Below are 19927 nucleotides of genomic sequence, written 5' to 3' on the forward strand. Positions count from 1 at the left end.
GTCTGTTGTCAGCATTGATTTTTTTATGGTTAAAAAGTTAAATGGAGAGAAAAAAAGTTACACCAGCCGTTTAGAATTTAAAGTGACAAAATACAACAACATGATAATTATGGTACAATTAAACCGTCAGTGTTTCCCCTGCTGTAGAGATTAGTGGGTGGTGCAACTTCTAATCTCAACAAACGATTAGCCCCAGTTTGTGCGTACCAAAGTGTTACATTACATTCATGTCACAGAGGGACGCATCTGATTCTCTAAAATGTCTGATGTCTTCTGAAAAACCCAGATTGATACTGCTGCTGCTGAAGACTGCTCTAACCATTTAGAATAAAAAATAAATAAAAACTTGCTTAAAATGGAAGAGACTCAATCCATTTCACAAGTTGCAACTCTCCTCAACCAAACAAAAATAGAAGATGTTAATGACACAGGTGCTTGTTTGATTTGTAAGACAAATAAAATATAAAATGTTTTATATCACTTTATAATAATGCTGCATTATATTTTATATTTACATACAGTATTTTCTTTTGCCGAACTGTAAGTGCAAGGAGATATGATAATTCAGACTACCTGGATTAGTAAATCAAGTTGCAGTTTGGGAAATGTTTAAAAATGTCTTTAATGGTGCAGCAGAATAAATATTATTTTATTCATATTGTATAGGAGTCTTGTGAGTATTCTCTGAAGACCTTGTAGGTTTAAAAAAAAAGTTGACAGGATTTTTTACTCTCAGAAAATGCTTCCCTCTGTGAATTTTGTCTTAAAGGTATGTATAATTTTGCTTTTAAATAGCGTAAAAGCTGATTTCTGGGGTTCATCCAACTTGATAGTGCTCACTATTTACAGCATATTACTCTTTATGATTAACGTGGGTTACATTTTCAGGTCGGCTAATCAAGAATTCCAAATTAATCCAGACAAATCATATTACTGATTTTGGCAGTATTCCTGTATACATCTATGTATTAATTTTTGTACATGAAAATATGCTAGCTCCCTCTTTAAACTTTCTTTAGTAATAAAAAAAAAAACCCTACAAAATTAAAAGTTTACATGAGTGATCTGTTGCACTGGATTTAAGCTTTCAGTCTGTTTGCTTTTGTGTTTACCTAAGCTCACAATAACTGTATTCACTAATAGTTTTCCCTGAATATTATTTAAAATCCATCGCCGCCAGCAGTGAATCCTCAAAGAATTTTGGTAATTGTGTTTCATTTCTTTGTGGCTGCCAAAAAATGGAATATTAATCAATTTGCTAAGTATTTACAAATAAGTTTGTTACTCCACCTTCCACTAATATCAAGAACTGTAGGGGAAACACTGACTATAATTTGGTTCATCATCCCAGGTGCAAAAAAACCCAAAACAAAACAAAGTTTAAGTGCACTCCGTCTTTGGTAAGTTATACAAAAACATCTGTCAACATAAAAAGAGTACAGAAACCGGCTACATATTAAAACTTAACTATTATTTACAAACTATTAGCATAATCTTTGGTTGTTTTTCCTGAGGGTGTTTATCTGGAGATGAAGTAAACCAACAAATTATCCTTTCAAAAAAAACAATTTCATAGTCACAATCTTGTTCTCTTTTCAGTAACACACAGCAAACTGTTAGTCACTCTTGTGCAGTTGAAAGCTATTCCTCATTTTGCTTCACACAATCAGTTAGGTTTTCCTAATGTTTGTGCAGTCAGATGTGTAGTTAAAATGCATAATTAAGAACCTGTCTTATGCTTTGATTTAGACTCTTTTGTTCAAACACTTGAAAAATAATAATATACAAGTTTTTTTTCTTTAGTCTGTAAATGTTTTTCCCTTCAACATTCTCCTTCACCGTATTTACACTCTATAGCGACACATTCAATGTCCAACAACAGCTTATGTTAAGGAGGTTTTTGGGGTCGCCATCAGCCTAGCGTGAGTCCTCCCCCGTCTCGGCCTCTCCTGGTGGGAACAGCGCTTTCCTGAGGATGGGTGCGTAGAACGGACCAAAGACAGTTTGGTTGAAGTGGACGATTCGCCCAAAGGCCGTCCCCAGCTCGGCTAGCTCAGCGCTCACCAGCCTGAGGGGAGCGGGCGGCTCTGGACTCCTTTTAGCGGGGCCACCCTGCAGCATGGCCTGGAGGAAGCCCTGTACCCTTTCTCCTATGTGTGATGGAGGGAGGGATGAGGGGGTGGACAGAGAGAAGTCAGCTCTCTGCAGCAGCACACATTCAAGTTTAAAAACATCCATGTGGACATGTGAAACTAAATGACGTTATGACGCATGTTCTCTCCAATAGATTAAAATATACTACCATCAACCACATTATTCTGTGACTATTTTGATAATCAAGAATTTGAGTCATTTTGTGAGCGGAAATGCTAAACATCCTCTGGTTTCAGCACCTAAACGTTAAGGTTCGCTGCTTTTCTTCATATGGCAACAAAGTAAATATGTTTCTGGTTTTGGACTGGTGATTAGAGAAAACGACTGATGTGACAGTTTCATTCAATTGAGAAAATAATGGGCACAAAAATCAATAATGAAAAACTCTTCTCTAAGCTACAAGATGTGCAAAAGTCTTAAGCCACCATCGTTTTGTTGTTTTAGCTTTGTTGTAATGGGGATGTATATTTATGTGTGTGTGTACAGAGAACATGTACAATGCATTAAAACACTAAAAAAGTCAGACCAACATGGCTTCTTCAGACTTAAGTCAATATTTAGTGTGAAACATGTCACGTATGTATCTTCCATACGAGCTTCCTTTTCTTGTGGTTGTACGACTCCATAATATTTAGTTTTGCACGTCCTGAATGCAGCGTGGTGTAAAAACACCAGAGGATTAGTATTGTAAATCTCATATTGTCTGCCAAAGAGAGTTCAAGACATGCTGACTGGAAAGAGAGGTCACACTAAATACCTGGAACTTTAGCATGCTGAAGTTGTTTTATCCTTAAATATTTGCATTTTAATACTGTGTACATTTTTACTGTATGTTGTGGTTGTATTTAAGTAAAAAGACTACTGAGAAATAAATATGTATGATCATTATAACTTTGCTAAAATAACATTTAAGGTGGCCTAAGACTTTTACATAGTACTGCATAACAACCACCGCTATCTAATACGTGAACGTATACCATTTCCCCCCGTTTGTGCGTCAGTTAATTGTTTGTGTAGCGCTCTTGTGTTCAGTCTGACCTATGAGTGTGCGGACAGGGTTGTTGTGCTTCCACAGCTCAGATATTTGTCCTTTCAGCAGATCCTGGCTCTCCTGAGGCAGCGCTGTGCCTCCCTGGCCGCTCACAGCTTCGGTCACCAGCTGCAGCACTGTCTCCCCAACCCCCAGCAGCGCCCCCTTCAGGTCAGCTTCCCTGCACCACCAGAAAACAGCATTAGACAAATTACCAACAGGCTTCATTAGATGTGTATTGGGTCACAGGCCTATGAATTATCCGTTTATAAGTGTTGAGCAAAGCGTCCTGGGAGTCATGGAAGTCAATAAATCGGGGTCTTTAATAACATCTGGCTCTCTCAGGTTTAGATGAAATAAAATGTCATTTTAATAAAGGTGATTAAGGAAGAAGTAGCCTGCGCTGCATTTTATTGCAGCTTGGAGTGTGAGCAGTCCTCGAATTTACAAGCTGCTGTTCCACATTTATCCACTAATCATGACGGGGCTTCTCTTGAATAGAAAGAATGAGGTTAGCTGGATCTGTTCTGACAAGCTAGTTTCCTCCTGTCACCTCCATTGGTTTCCTTCTCATACAATACCTGTTCCCCATGACAGCCAGTACATGCATCACCAAATTCTCCTCTTACCTGGTGTGACTGCCCTCCAGCAGGGCAGTGACGGACTGCCTGAGTTTACCTACAAACCCCTGCAGGGAGAAAACGGAGCCCCCGCACTGAGCGCTGGTCAGGAGCAGCACCGACGCCTCCAGGACCAGCATCCGGAGCCGCTGGCCCAGCGCGTCCAGGCGGGCTCGGTCCATCAGCACAGTCTGTGTGTAGAGGTCAGGTCAGATGGTTTAACAGAGATTTTGCAGCGTTCGAGCCTTTGTAAATAAAACCAACAGCTGTACATGATGACAACATTCTAGGTTTTGGATACAAAAAGTTGATTCACAGTCAGGTGTAGTTTTACCTGAGGGACTCATTTTGCAGTTTCCTGGAGGCATGTGGAAAGATTATAAAGTAGCTCGATAAATTGAGGGGAAAAAAAGAAATCACTTTAAATTGCAATTTGATTAAAACTATATATTCTGTTATTGTTGTAACAGAGAGCACTACATGTAACTTAAAGTGTGTGAAATTAAAACGAGCATGGAGTTCTAACCAGTTAACGTAAGAAAGACGGATAAACAGCTAAAATTTGTCAGTACTAGATGAAGCGTTGAAACAAAAAAGAATTCTTATGGATAAATGGTTAAAATAGACAGCTAAAAGTAATGTATATATATGTAAAATTGTGAGCTAAAGGTAATGGATAAATGGTTGGAAAAGTTAGATAAAAGTAATGAATGAAGAGTGAAAATATATAAAGTAGCCTAATGAATAAATAGTTAAAATAGACACCTAAACATTAATTGAATGCGTTAACATTGACATGAATATCCCGTTTATGATCAGATTTTTGGAGTATCCTCTTTAATAGTTGAAGCATGTAAACACCACATTCAATTTATGAGAAACCCGAATAAGCTCGCTGGAGTACTCTGAAAAAACCTGGGATGTATACAGGGAATATATATAACCCAATTTCTCTGTACTTATGTAAACATCATATCCTGAATACGATCATAACCTGGAAGAGCCTTATAAACAGGTTATTCATGTCCAAGTAATCACACTCATACATGTACTAGGTAAAACTGTGAGCTAAAAGCACTGAGCTACAAGAAGCCTACAGCATAAATGGTTAAATTAGACATCTTAATCTTATATCTTAATGTAATAGATATATTGGGTGAAACTGTGAGCTATGAGTACTGGATAAATTGCTGAAAATGATAGCTAAAAGTAATGGATGAAGTGTTTAAATAGCTAAATGGCCAAATGGATGAATGTCTAAAATAAATTAATAAATTGGGAGCTAAAAGTAATGGGTAACATGTGGATAGTAACTTAAAAGATAAACTGATACAATTTCTGAAGCGTCCACTCCATGTGACAGTAATACAAATGCAAACTTGACCAAATCACCTAAAAATTTTTACTGATATGAGGATATTATTTTTAGGCTAACTGTACCTACTTTTATATAATTAATAGCGTTAAGTAACATGGAGTTTAAAATCGGTTCAGATGAACGCGTTTGAAACATGATGGCTGATGTTGATGAAGGAGTGCTTGAGTTCATCTGACAGGGCCGCGTCAGTTCATCAGGCTGAAAAGGTGCTGCATGAGCTCTAATGTGTTGTCACACACTTTAACATGCAGCAGGGTGAGGACGAGTGTGTGTGTGTGTGTGTGTGGGTGGGGCAGAATATTGCTTCATAATCAATAAAATATCACTCAAATGAAAGGCAAAGTGTAGTGTGATGTAATGTTTTACAGGCTGCAGCTGACCTCGGGATATTTCTGGTCTTGCGGGTCCCAGTGTAGCAGACGCATGTAGGCCCGGTTGAGGACAGCAGTGGCGCTGACAGGACCTCGGCTGTCAGGACTGGGAGACTCAGACTGAGCTCTGACGGCCGACGCCTCTTCTGACGCGGCTGCCTGAAGCCAAGCTGTTGTATCATCCAGAGCAGCTGAAAAAAACCCAAAAACAGTAAATATACGTCAGGGACAACAGTTAGACATTAAGATTTGCTGTAGCGCCGCTGAATTACCAGAGGATTCACGTGTTCTCGTGATACAGAAATGTATGTTTTCTTCAACAGGAAGTAATGTGGGGAGTACTGGGGAGGATGGGGAAAAAAACAGTTAACCCTTTAAACCTGAGCATTAATAGGTTTGATTTCTTTTGAAATATTGGGGAAAAAGCAGCGAGCAACTTGGCAAGAAGTGTCCCACACATTACAAGAAATGATTTAAAGGTGACAAGAAAGAGACCTGAAAATTAGTTTGTTTTTTTTAGGGTGAAATGAAAAAAAAAGAAAAATAGGAAAAATATCCAGAAAACTATTTTTTGTAATTATTCAAATTATAGATTTAAACTTTGTTACTGAAAATGGATACAAGTATTTTTTTTTTTTTAATTTTTGGCTTATTTTCTAGTAATGTTCTTCCTTTTTTGTTGTTGTTTGCTGTTTTTTACTAATTTCTTGCTAATTTTAGACCATTTTGTTAACTTGCTCATTGCATTCTCTCCTTGTTTTTGCAAGAAATCAAACCAATATGCTCAGGTTTTGAAAAGGGTAATTATTTTTACTGCACGTGTGTTTCACTCTCATGGAATCTCTACCAAATGAGGATATAACCTTTGGAAAAAAAAACGTATTTTTTTTTATTATAAAGACTTAAATACTGCTGATATAAAGAGAAAATACATGGAATACCATCCTACACATTATTAATCTCATTTATTAATTTACTAACAAAAGGTAGTTTGAAGGAGAGTCATTTCTTAGAAAAACTGATTGGCCAGCTGCATTTAGATAGAATATCTGAGCCAGAGGTCACTGATTGGCTGTGCGGCTCCTCACTCGCTCTGCGGGAAGCTGAAAAATGGCAGGACAGTACTTAAGAGCGACAAGGGTCAAAACCTGTTTAATTGAAAAGTGAAATCTCCATTGACCATAAATTTCACAGTCGCAAAGTCACCTTTATCGTCCATCACTCACAGTGCAGCAGTCAGGTTGGATATTTAAGCACTCTTTCTCACCCGGCTGCTTGTCCAGGATCTGCTGGAACTTGGCCCTCTCGTACTGCACGGCCTGCTGCAGGAGGTGAGGCCTCAGGCTCTGGATGGTGAAGTTAACCATGTCAGTCTTCATCAGGCCCAAGACACGGAAGATCTCCCTAAGGTAACAGCAGGGGAATTCATTTTTAGTGAAACAGCTTTCGGGATGCTTTAATGAAAAATTAACAAATGCAAGCAAGCAAATTTTAGTCATACCGTATAGCACATTTCAAAAAACAGACAGACCCTTGACTGATATTAATATTGTTTTCGATTTTTTCACTGAACAAAACATTTAAAGGAAACACTTTTATTTTTGCTCCTATCTTTTACAGGTATAATTTCATGATCCGTCTTTTTTAATCCACATTAAAGACTTATTTATCTCAAATTTTGGTCACAAATTTGTGAAAAAAACGTTTTAGTGAGATGTTCTGCACGGTAATCCATCCACCTGGCAGGTGTGGCATATCAAGATGCTGATTAAAGTGTATCATTACTTATATTCTCTTTGCAGATGAATCCGGTTTACACTGAGCTGGGAAAATAGCTGACGGCGTGTATGGTGTCATGTGGGCAAGCAGTCAACGTTGTGAATAGAGTGCCCCATGGTGGCGATGGGGTTATGGTATGGATGAGCATAAGCTACAGATACAGGTGCATTTCATCGAGGCAGTTTGAATGACAGACATACCATAACAAAATCCATTGTCGTGCCATACATCTGCTGCAATGACCTATGTTGCAGCATGATAATGTACGAACTATCTGTGACTAAAAAAATGCATTTCTGTAGCACCAGTCATGTAAAATCCTAATAAATGTCCTTTACAGTTTAAGAGAGACAGGAAAGGGGGAACAACACGCAGCAAAGGGCCACAAGCTGGACTTGAACCCAGGTTGCCACAGAAGCCTGAGGCATATGTACACATGCTCTACCCAGCGAGCTAGAGGTCACCACTATAAATGTCTTTTTTTTTCAGGATAAAACTGCACATTTTAGAGTACCCTTTTACCATGACCATCCCAAGGCACACCTGTGCAGTAATTATGCTGTTTAATCAGCAGCTTGATGTGTCACACCTGCCAGGTGGATGGATTGTCTTGGAGAAGGAAAGGTGCTCACTAACATGGATTTTATCACATTTTAACAACTTTGTGACCAGAATTTGAGGGAAATGAGTCTTGAGCACATTTAAATAGTCTTAGATCTTTCAGCTCAACCTGTAAAAAAAAAAAAAAAAAAAATGGGGGCAAAAACTTGCTTTTCACCTCAGGAGCTCCACAGGGTCCTCGAGGTCCCTCAGTGCCCGGACCGCTGGGTCTCTCACAGGTGCACATAAAGATGCCATGGTGTTAATGATGTATCCTGCCAGTCTGTGGAGATCCAGAGCTCCATGATCGACCTCCTGCTGGATCAGCTCCATGTCCAGAACCTCGTCCAGCTGAGCTCTCAGTCTGACGTGACCGGGCAGCAGCAGGGCCTGAAGCATCTAAAAGGTAATGCGAGATGATTAATGAAGTTAATGTCAGATTACCCCATAAAACTGAGGTAAACAGTTTATCTTGGGGTGTCACTGTGTAAAACTTCCATAGCAACCCTTTAGAATATTGTAATTCATGTGGTCTGAGAAAACCGGGGCTCCTACAGCTAAAGGCAGGAGGGATTTAAGACTTTTTTAATGCCACTCGGATTTAAGTATAGGACTCATTTTCTAATAACCAATGTTGCCAATTTTATTTTGCCCAAATGCTTATTGTAACATAAAACATGACTTTTTTTTGTCCAGTGAAAAGGGTAGATTATCTGCATCAAATGTTGAAAAAACAATCTTTTTTAATTGCAACACATAAACGTATTAAGTTATCCGTAAAGTATTTATTTTGTTTACCAACAGAAGTAGGAAATATCTGGCATTTCTGGATGGTTTTCTGGGTGATTTTTGTGTTTCTCAATCTGCATGTGAGATTTCACAGCTTAGATTCACATCATGATGGGTTTAAGAAAAATTTATTTTTTAGTTATTTAACAAAAAAATTATGTTAACAAATATTTTGAGATTTTACAATGCAATGTCAGAAAAAGATTAATAAAATCCCATGTTTGAGCATTTTTAAGACTTTTGAAAGATTCATTTAATTCAATTTAATACCAGTGAAGGCCCTATTTTTAGATTAATGAGTTCACTTTTTAAGGAGCGGGAGCCTTGTAGAAAACAATAGACTTATGCACCTCCTCTTCTCTGTTTTCAGGCTTCAAAACATCTAGCCAGCGAGAGGAGACTCTGGTAAATCACAGCTCATTTCAGAGAGAGGGCGATCCTATTGGCTGTTCTACACGTCCTGGAGCGGTCGTCTGGTGGGAGGGGCTTAGGACAGAGAGAGGAGAGCTGCAGGAGGTAGGTGTATTTTCCAATTCTGGCCTTTTCTCCTTTTTCAGAAAACTGCCCACAGTACCCATAATTACCGCATTTAAGTGTTGTTATAATGTTTTTAAAATTTTAAATGACCAAGATATGCTCATATATTTATGTTGGATTTTTGTGAGCTCTCAAATGTTGGTATTGGTATTTTAACACTATTTTTTAAAAATAAATTAAACACATGAGTTATGATGAGATTATCATTTTGTTGGCTAGCACTTTCCAGTATTTATGCTGAGCTAAGCTAATTGACTACTGGTGGTAGCTTCATATTCAGTAGATAGACACTGGAGTGACATCAGTCCTCTCATCTTTCTCAGGGAGCGACTAAGCATAATCCCAAAAATGTCAAACTATTCCTTCAATCGATAATGAAATGGCATTTTATGAGACCCACTGAAAGAACCATATCACTATCTCTGCAATGTAGATATTCTGTTCTTTCGTCCTGCAAATCAGTGTAAATATTTGCTTGTTTAACATCTAATTTTATTGTTACCAACATATTATATATATTATTTCAGTGTCAGTGTGCCTGTAAACAGCAGATTGCTCTGATAAGACCGTGATGTTGGCTGTGTGTTTATGTGTCATCTGTCCGTACTGCTGCACACTCTGGTTTTGATCTTGAGAGCGTATGAGAATGAATGGGGTCAGAGGTCTCAGTAGACCCTCTTCCTCGGCTGCTAATGCCTCCAATTTGATGGCATGCACACTTACAGTCTTGACTTCCTGGAGCAGAATGACAGCATGGCTGTAGTTTGGAGGATCACTGTTCAGCTGCTCTTGAAGACTGTCCCAAAACGCTCTGTGAACAATCTCCGTCACTCTGCCCTCCAGGCTACAGAAGGAAAAACTGTTTTAAAAGCAGCTCAAAAGAGACTAAACTCGCAATTAATTTTAGAAAGAAGAATAACCAAGGCCACTGTAGTTGTGCTGGAGTGTTTTTCTTGCCTGTCTGTAGGAGGGCTCCTGGGTTTGAAGCAGAAGTCTCTGTTCAGCACTATCTCATGCGCGAGGTTCAGGTTGGAAACACAATTTTCCAGCTCCATCAGACTGGATAATGAGGCGGTGGGTGGGCTCCCTGACACCATAGACAGGACACACACACCCTCAGATAATTAAAACTGCCAAGGTGGTAATAATTCAATTACTAATGGTCCCTGAACGTGCCTGAAAACAATAACTGCCATAATAAAGCTCCATACCTGTGGGAGAGTCAAGTTTTTCCAGACAGGGAAGGTCAGCGGGGGAATCGTCAGCAGCCTCGTCTCTTTGATTTGGCATTTCAGCAACAGTCTAGACATTTAAATTACTCCGTAACTAATAAACCCAACAGAGCCTAGTGAAATCAGTCACAATGTTTACAAAAAATATTAAGGGGTGCATTGATAAATAGATTCATTAATTACCCAACCAACAGAAAAATAATCTGTAACTGTTTTGACAATTAATTCAGCATTTTCTTTATTTTTGGAAAAAAAAGCCAAACCTTTGATCATTTTAGCTCTTCAAATATGAAGATTTTCTACTCTTCTTTGTCTCACATGATAGCAAATTGAATGTCTGGGGATTAGGACTGTTGTTCAATTAAAAAGAAATCTGATCAACTGTGGGAAATTTATAACAAACATTTTTCACTATTTTTCCTGACAATTTATTGATCAAACAGCTGAGAAATCATGGCAGTTACAGTATGATTTTACAGCTGGAAAAAAAATCTACTCAGATGTTTTACTACAGTAAAATTTACAAGACCGTAGTGTAGGAAAACTCTGTTACAAGTAAACGTAATACATTGATAATTTATATGAAAATGTAAATGACACCAAAAGTATAAGTACTCATAATGCAGAATGGCCGATTTCAGAAAAATACACACTATAGTATCAGATGATAGCTTTTATTGGTGCATTCAAGTGTAAAGGTGGAACCAATTTGGCGTTACTTAAATACTGCTGGGTAGTTTGTGAATCATTTGGCAAATTATCTTTTTCTTTTCAAGCACTGCATAACTTAAGTTGTCCATGCAGGCGTAGGTTTTATGTAGGAATATGGTTACTGGAGTGAGTTTGTTTTTGAACACACGTACAAGTGCAAATATTAAGTCTAACTATTACTGTCAGTGGTAGGTTTAAAGATTTTTAACATCAGAAATGTCGACTTCCACAGAGAAGAGTTTCACTCATTGTGACAAAAAGAAATTAAGAGATGGATAAATAAACTAAGATCTAATGTGTATGCCAATTAATTAAGACCTCACAAATTAAAGTATAAGACTGTTTAATGATTTTTAAGGCCTGATATTGATCAAATTAATTTCATTACATCAAGGCCTCTTAAGGATAACCTCTATTGGATAAACACCCTGAAAAAGTCAGTGAAGTGAGTCCAATAAAGTGTAACTAACGTTAGTAGCGCATAAGTAACAGTGACAGTAGTTATATCATTAACGTTAGCTAAAAAAAAGTTGAAAATACTCAATTGTAGCTTAATTTACGAGTACCTTAAAATTGTACAGTAAGTGCCGTAACATTACTTTAATTAGTAAAATGCAATTAACCTTACTTTTCACCACTGAAAAAAACAAAGATAACGACAGTTAGCGTTCACGTTACTTAAATCAGCAAAAACCTCCTGACATTAACGTTAATTAAAATATGATCGAAAACAAAACAGCCTACAAGCACGAAACCCCACTGCAATAACAATAAAAACAAATTTAAATTAAACTTACCTGTTGTTGGTATTTTGGTGATAAAGTTAAAGTTAAAAATGAAAATTAAAAAAAATATACAAAAATGAAACGTTAAATAAAATATGATAACCGTTTGTCTGTGTACCGTTTAAAAGTCTCTCAGCTGCAACAACATCAACCGTCAAGTTTGAACCTGGGCTAAACCATTCTACTCTAGGTATGGGGGGGTGAAAATTACAGACTTTGTGTTCGTTTTAACATGTGAGCTAAATTTGTATGAACGATTATATCTTGATACAAAATATGGATCTAAACATATTAAATCGTTGGCTTTTATTATTTTGAGTACTGAATACAGAAAAAGACCGCGGGTTCATTTGGTTTGACTCGTTCTCAAATCAAAACAAAACAGTGGGCGTGTCCGTAGTGTGTGTTTCTGCGGCGGCGTGTCACTGCGTTTGAAAGAAAACTATCGTACCTGCTCCTTGTTGCAGCACCATTCTAGTAGAGTGGAAACAAAATGGAAAGCGGCCGGCGTGTTTGTATAAAATGGTCCATTGTGCAAGACAATCGTGTGTGAACAGCTGGAAATATCCCGTTTCCTGTTAACCAGGAACCTCGAGAAAGCAGAGACAGCGATATGCATGAAATCGGCAGTGAACACAAACAGTACATATGTATTTTTCAATAGTAAACTTTTGTAGATAGTGATACTAAGTTTCAGTGGACGAGCATCTAGTTTTTTTTGTTTACCTTACCTATACTTTGAATCAGTTTAACACGTTTAAGTCTGCCCCAAAAAATCTGAAAATTAAAATGCTTTGAAGAATTCGCGCATTAGAAAAAATAAGACAGGTTTGTATTTGACTTTAATTTTAGAATTTTGCAAATTAATATATATATATATATATATATATATATATATATATATATATATATATATATATATATATATTCTCTCTTTGGGTGAGATTTTTCCTACACAACCTGTATTGTTATTATCCCTGTAGTAAAGTTACAAATATTTGACAACCAATATTAGTGACAGTTTTTGTACTATTTGCTGTTGTGATGCTTTTCTTACAAGGTAAAGATCATTTTACCTTTTATGTTATTTATTATCGCTAAAATTGCCTGTAATTATTTGACCAACATAGAATAAAACAACAAAACTGTAGTGACAGACAAATTCAGAGTTCTCAAACAAAAATAAAATAATTTGTTCTTTCTAAATAGACAAATCTGACAATTCACTGCTTTGCTTGTTGGGTGACTTTAGTTGATTGTTTTCTCACAAACCTCAACTTTTAATGCCTTTGAGAAGTCACTGAGATTAAAAATCGACTTTTTCTTTCACACAAACACACAAAAAAGGTCTAAGACAGGACTGAATTGCAAATTATTTATAATTGCAAAATGTGTAACAAACAGTATTGATAAATACAAGCATTTAACAAAGCCTTATCTAAAAAAGTTGACCTTCCATCACAGCCAAAAAACACAAATAGACATGATCATATTTTGTTAGAAAAAAAAAGTTAAAAAACAATTCCCGGGCCATGACATTTTATACATTTGCATATTTCAAAAATACTGAACATCATTAAATTTCTGTTTTAAAATAGCAAGGATAACTTAAACAATGAGAACTTCACACTTGGTTTGTCTTTCTCCTTAATCAAGCGGCTATATACATATAAATGTGTTTGCACTGCTGCACAAGTGCAGCTCTCACTTTAGCTGGAGTGTCTCGTAACACTAAAGCAAACAAAAAGGAAAATAAGTGCCAAAAGCCAGGCTGCACGCCCCAACTGTTCCTCAGATAACTTAGTGTCCTTCTATGAAGCCGAGTCGAGAAATCAATGTCATATTTTAGTAAATCATTGTGAAAAATCATTTGTAAGTAGTTTAAAATCTACAGGAGAAAAACTGGCGAGTTCCTCATGAAAGGGAAATCAATGTCACAAAAAGAAACCGCTTAAACGTTTTCTCTGCATTCAAGCTTTGTATTCAAAGGCTGTGAGAGTCTTATTGTGAGAAAAGGCAAAGGAGCATCTGCTGAATAAAAATGAGAAAATTAATGAATGCAATCTTCTGTTCCCAGCCACACAAAGAGAAATGGCTTTTTCATTCACACACTAACAAAACTGTACAAAAACATCTCTTATTATAATAATAATAATAATAATAATAATAAATTCAGATTTTACTCACGTTCGTCTTAATGACTTAATTCAGAACGACTGTGTTGAAATATGACCCAGCCCAGGTGTAACTGAGCAGGTTGTGCACTTTGACTTGTTCTTTCAACCCTCTTTATTGCCTTCTCCATTTTTCATAAAACTACGTTTTTTTTTCTCGGGCTAAATCTGAGACCCCGTTTACAGCTGCTATTATTGAGGAATCTGTATCTGGATAATATCTAATAAAGACCTTTGCATCTACACCAGACATTAATAACTGTTGCTTTTATCAGATCTTAATATAATAAAATAGCTACAGGGCATGTCTCAGGTCAAGGACAGCAATGCTTCTGTATCTGCTTGACTTATTTTTGTTTCATAGAGGAAAGAGCGATGTGTGGCTTTATGATATGCAGCTTAGTTGGATGATTTTTTAAAAATAACTTTCTTTTATTTTGAGAATGCAACTAAACTGGAGCCATAATGAAGCAGCGACCATGACGTCACCCACTGGTTTGTGGACTGCCATTTTGAGGCCTCCAGTTTGGCCTTTTGGCCATCGCGATCTTGATTTTTGGAGCCAGAAGTGAACATATTTGGACAAGACTTTGTAGCTGACTCACAGGGTGTAGTGTCGCCTTGCAGAGAGCAAGGTCTCACTGAAGTGAATCCACTTTAAATATATGTAATTTTGGGCCTTAATTGAATTTAATGGAAGAGGCCTAATAAATTAAATCCCATACAGTTGTCATGGATGTTAAACATTTGCTATACAGACCAAAACCATTTTTCCACTTACTTTACTTCCGCTGTAAAGTTGGACATTTTATTAAAAGGGTCTACAGGGGATTTAGTCTGTTTTGGAGGCAGCCTTTCATGGCCAGTTGATGAACTGCAGTTTTGGGCACTTTTGCATTGGCTTCATTTTTCAACCTCAGAGGTTAGCACTTAACTGCATTACCCTGGTTGGCCTAGTATTGCCTGTATCTCGGCCAAAAAGTTGGACTTGAACACACTGCAAAGACTACAGCCAACAAGTATGTACATTCTGCACCTGCCTGAGAGAAAATAACTCCATAGCAACAGGCGGCGTTAGTCTGTAATCGAACATTCAAAAAGGAAAACCAGGAGGCCGAAAAGGACGGATTTAAGACGCTAGTTAGCCAGTGAGCACATAAACAACACAACCCAATGTTGAAAGAACAAAAGATATGTACTGTGCGCCAGTGAATAATAACACAATTATGACCTGTTTCGGCTAAAAGGCTCAATGGCAACCCATCCCCGAATATTATATAAGTTTCGATCTCACTCCCTCTTGACTTCTTCCTCACTTCAACTTCTCTTTTTGAGCTCTGAGCTGAACTGCCAATTAGAGTAATTTAATTTACCCACAGACTCCGCTGTCTCCAATTCAACATACTGAAATGTCCAAAAAGCCACTGACAAGGGTCAACTGGTGCCAACAATGCAGGAAAAACCAAAAATAGAGCGACAGACGCTCACTGACAACTCCACATTCAGATCTGATCACAATGTGGGCAAGAACACACGTCCAACTCAGGTGGATCCAACAGCAGTCTAAAGGCAAACTTCACCTGCCGTTTAAATGTTGTGTTCTTTATCCAAGTCTGATACAGCTTGCATGTTAAAGCAGGCGTAAATCAGATCATCTGATGTGAGAATTAACATTTTGGAACATGGCACAGATCTCATTGTGGCTCCTGATTTTGACCCCTGTAAGGGCCTTTAAACACAATTCAACAGCTTCCAGTGTTTGAGCTGCAGCTCTGGCGTATAAACAACATCAGTCCTGTGAATGACAAAGTTTAAATGATGCAGCTCAACAGATGAGTTTGAATGTGATTTAAAGGAGTCGGTCCAGTAGTGGGGAAGAGGCGAGGCCATAGTGCAGTCCGTCTGTTGTCAGTGCTACGATGACATCATTTCCCAAAGTTTCACACTCTTCTTTCACACGCTTACAAACACACACACACAAAGACACACTAAGATCAATGCACGAGGCACACACTCTCTCCTGCTAAGAGTCTTTGAGCATGTTGATTCGCGCGAAGATCTTGAGTGCAGGTCCCAGTTTAATGTTCATGGTGCTCATGAGGTGGTCCTCCTTTAACAGGAGCAGAGCCTGTCCGTCAATCTCCTGAGAGCGAAACTCGTCTGCAATCTCCTGACAACCTGCAAGAAGTGCAAACGTCAGTTAGTCACACTTAAACGTACAAGATGTCATTTTCTGACACTGTGGAGTCTCTCAAATGAAACATGTTAGTTTCTCCAGGTTAGAATTTCTCCAATATTCATTGTTCAGAAGGTTTTTTACTGTAAGCCAAAATATCCACAGAGGATAAGGTGATTAATACTGGTTAAAACTCTGAGTAAAACAGTTCAACGCTTCAAATCAGCCCCTCTTACACTGCCTGTTCAAGATATCACAATAGAGGCTGACACTGTTGCTGTTACTCCTGTCATGCCTCTTTTGGTTCGGCAATGCTGGTGCGCTATCTAGAATCACACACTGGAGTGGTGTGATGCTGTTGTTGTTTGGTTCTGTGTAAAAATGTAAAGGTGGCATTAAGAAGACTTTTTTGTGGCCTTATAGTGTGATCGCTGTGTAAAACAAGCAAGGCAGAGTTTTTGTTTCTCAATTTCAATTTGTGCAATTTTAGAGCTAATGGGATGCCTTGTGATGCTTTAGGAGTGTGTTTCCTGTGTGTGCTCCTCTGACCTGGCAGTGAACGGATGAACTCGTAAACTTCTTCCACATTCCACTTGGTGGGGTCGTTGGGTAAGAAGCGCTGACGGAGCGATGGTGCTTCTCTAACAGCGCAGCCCTCCTGGTCTGACGCCCTGCTCGGGTGCCGGTGGACAGGGACCTGGGCTGGCGCCGGAGCGGGAGGTGGGGGTCCTGAGCTGGCTGCTGACAGGGGCGACGGCGGCTCCTCGTAGCTGGACATGTCCGAACACGGGCTGGACTCCTCCTGGCTGGGCTGTGAGGGATGCGGCGATGATACAGAGCCGCCCTGAGTCTGCTGCGGGGAGGGGGACAGCTTCTGGAGAGGAGAATAGTCAGGGCATGACGTCAAGGCTCCGCATTTGAGAAATGAACGGCTCGTCAGTAAAAAACACCGCTGGGACATTGTGTTAGACACATCAAAGATTTAACGGGTAATAAGTACGATTTATACTCTACAATAGCTTCAAATGAGTATAATACACCTGCAGGGATTTAAAAGGGTTGTTGGATCGATACCAATGCCTCGACAATTACTCTGTCAGGTGCTGAACCCTCTGGATTAGAAAACTCACGTCCTGGACCAAACATGAAACAAAAGCACCCCCCACTGGAGGTTCAGGACCCAACCCAGAGACATTACATAACTCAAAACATTTTGGCATCAAAAGCTTTAAAGGACTGTTCCTGAGCCAAAAAAATCATCATCCAAACTACTTGTCTCTATAGTAAAAACTTGACTTTTTGTGTCATTACAAGATGTAGTATTTTAAAAGAGAAGTCAGGTCACAGGATATGGAGAATTACTCAGACAAATGTCTCAGATGAGTGGCTTAAAAACAAAACAGCCAATCCTGTTACGTTTGATGTCTATATAACTTGTGCAGTAGGCAGAAAATCTCTGCTAATGCCACTCTGTTCTTACTGGTCACCAATAAACGTTGACAAAGACCATAAAGTGCTTAATGACCCTTTAAAGACAGAGGCAGATAATCGGGCCCCGACACAAACGATGCTGAAGTTCATTAAAAGGCATGAGGCGTGAAAAGTGCGGGGCATAAAATGTGCAGTGGAAGCAGTATGTGATGGGAGGTAAAGTGTTGATGAAGAAGTTTTACAATAGGGGAGGAGTGTGTGTGTGTGTGTGTGTGTGTGTGTGTGTGTGTGTGTGTGTGTGTGTGTGTGTGTGTGTGTGTGTGTGTGTGTGTACCTGCTTCTTAGCTTCTATACTGGAGCGGCCCTGAGATCTTCTACGCCAGCGACTCGTTGGTTTACTCCTCTCTGGACGGAAAAGGCCGATTCGTTTCGTACAGCCCACGTTGTACCTGTCCATAAAAAGTCCACTATCAGAGCGTGTATTTAAAAAAAAAAAAAATTAAGTGTTTGAATGGAAAGAAACATTAAACAAGTGACTTGCCTCTTTGCACAAACCATGGAGCAGAAGCGTTTAGAGCCTTTGAACGTGTACGCAAAGTCGACCCAGCCGCAGTATTCACACGTCAGCTTGGGTTCTTGCTCTTTTTCTGCTGGAAGAGAAACAAGACAGACACTAAATATGACTTCTTTTAAAATGAGACATTCGCTCTTTGAATAGTGACATCTCTGACCAAATAACTTACTCAGACGTTTAAAGGACAGCATATGAAAGATATTTGCATAAACAGATGCATTTTAAATTCAGGTTTACATTAAGTGAATTATTTCTAAAAGGTTCGTCAAACCCAAGAATGCTGACTACAACGGTAACTATAGATATATTTTACATTTTAAGAAGATCCATACCGCATTTATAACGGCAATTACAACGGTGAATGATATCCATGGAATTACTTTTGATTCACTTTTGCGCATCAGTGTCTGCTAGCGTCAATCGATGTGCTTGTGCAGTTTGGTCTGTACACACCAGAACATCACAACAACGAGTTGGTTTGATTTTTCTTCCTCTGTGCATCATAAAGCAGTAACAGGTCGTGAGAATAGCTGGAGTGCACGCTTGGCGCCACTGTTTTCAGAATGATGCCGTGCAACAGTGTGGATGCTCACACTGTTATCGCTCTAGTTGTTGTGGACGACCCTGTCCACAATATCAGTGTGACATGTGACATTTCACATGTGTGAAAGTAGCAAACAAAACCCCCAAACCCTCCAAACAACAACAAACAAAACCTGTTTGTTTGAGTACAGATGGTTTGATTTGATTTTGAGAGGCTTCTTTTTAGGAAGGCACTGATTCAATCCAGTTGATGTTGACACTGTTCTTATTAGTTCTTTGTTTCAGGGGCCAGTGAGACATGAAAAAAAATCAGGATATCCAGTCGCAGCAACAGATGTCTAACATTGTGTGTTGTAGAGGCATGCAGGAAAAACACTACACTGTGCACTGAGACAGGGCTTGTGCGTGTTTGTATACTGACAGGCTTGACTACAGTGCGACGCATAGGTGTAAAAAATGTCTATCAGGCTCGATGCCAACAGCGTATAACGATGAAACACTTGAATGTGCATTAAATAAAGTTACAAGCAAAAAGTTGCTCCGTGTTTAACTGTAAGGGGAACAAACCGCATTCGTCTGCCTCTCAGCATAAAGAGCGGGACCCAGCTCCTGCTTTACTGTACTTATGCTTTGTTCACTTATTATGCTACTTCCAACATGTGTGTTACCTTAATGTGAAGGCGCTGAGATTTCTGAAGCTCAATAAGCAACTTGAGATAAAAAGCATCTCTAGCTGTAAAAAGCATGACTGGAGGAGCTGCATTATTTAGCGTGTTGGTTTGGGTCTGGGGAGAGAAGACGGAGCCACACAGAGGTCAAGTGGTTTGGTGAGTTGATGCAGAGGCATGTATTTGCGCTGAGGGCAGCCTTTTCTGTGGCGAGACAGAGGACAGCGTGTGCAGCACCAGCTCATCGTTTATCACAGCAGCTCAGCGCTGTTTGTCAGGTCACAACAGTAACCCAACTGCAGTAACTGTGTGTGTGTGTGTGTGTGTGTGTGTGTGTGTGTGTGTGTGTGTGTGTGTGTGTGTGTGTGTTTGTGT

General features: G+C 38.9%; 2 protein-coding genes across 5 annotated transcripts in view; both read right to left on the bottom strand.

The window, feature by feature from the left end:
• Window positions 1-3: 3 nt before the first annotated feature.
• Window positions 4-12158, bottom strand: LOC121959541 (T-complex protein 11 homolog). Its single transcript, XM_042508909.2, has 10 exons — window positions 11999-12158; window positions 10470-10560; window positions 10216-10345; window positions 9982-10102; window positions 8111-8331; window positions 6821-6957; window positions 5563-5744; window positions 3814-3995; window positions 3193-3365; window positions 4-2150 (listed from the first exon to the last, which is right to left on the bottom strand). The coding sequence occupies exons 2-10, from the start codon at window positions 10546-10548 to the stop codon at window positions 1918-1920; spliced, it is 1458 nt and encodes a 485-aa protein (XP_042364843.2). The 5' UTR covers window positions 10549-10560; window positions 11999-12158; the 3' UTR covers window positions 4-1917.
• A 1189-nt stretch (window positions 12159-13347) lies between these two features.
• Window positions 13348-19927, bottom strand: part of phc2b (polyhomeotic homolog 2b (Drosophila)) — a 50334-nt gene continuing 43754 nt past the window's right edge. For 2 of the 4 annotated variants that reach the window (XM_042508921.2, XM_042508938.2), the window contains exons 12-15: window positions 18309-18417; window positions 18102-18216; window positions 16886-17210; window positions 13348-16338 (exon numbers count right to left, since the gene is read on the bottom strand). In XM_042508921.2, the coding sequence (XP_042364855.1) occupies window positions 16184-16338; window positions 16886-17210; window positions 18102-18216; window positions 18309-18417 (704 nt within the window). In that variant the 3' untranslated portion in view covers window positions 13348-16183. The remainder of the gene's footprint in view (window positions 16339-16885; window positions 17211-18101; window positions 18217-18308; window positions 18418-19927) is intronic. The other 2 variants (XM_042508930.2, XM_042508947.2) reach the window with 1 other exon arrangement.

The sequence above is a fragment of the Plectropomus leopardus genome, chromosome 2, assembly GCF_026936395.1.
Source record: "Plectropomus leopardus strain MGB_pleo_1.0 chromosome 2, ASM2693639v1, whole genome shotgun sequence".
NCBI lineage: Eukaryota > Metazoa > Chordata > Actinopteri > Perciformes > Serranidae > Plectropomus > Plectropomus leopardus.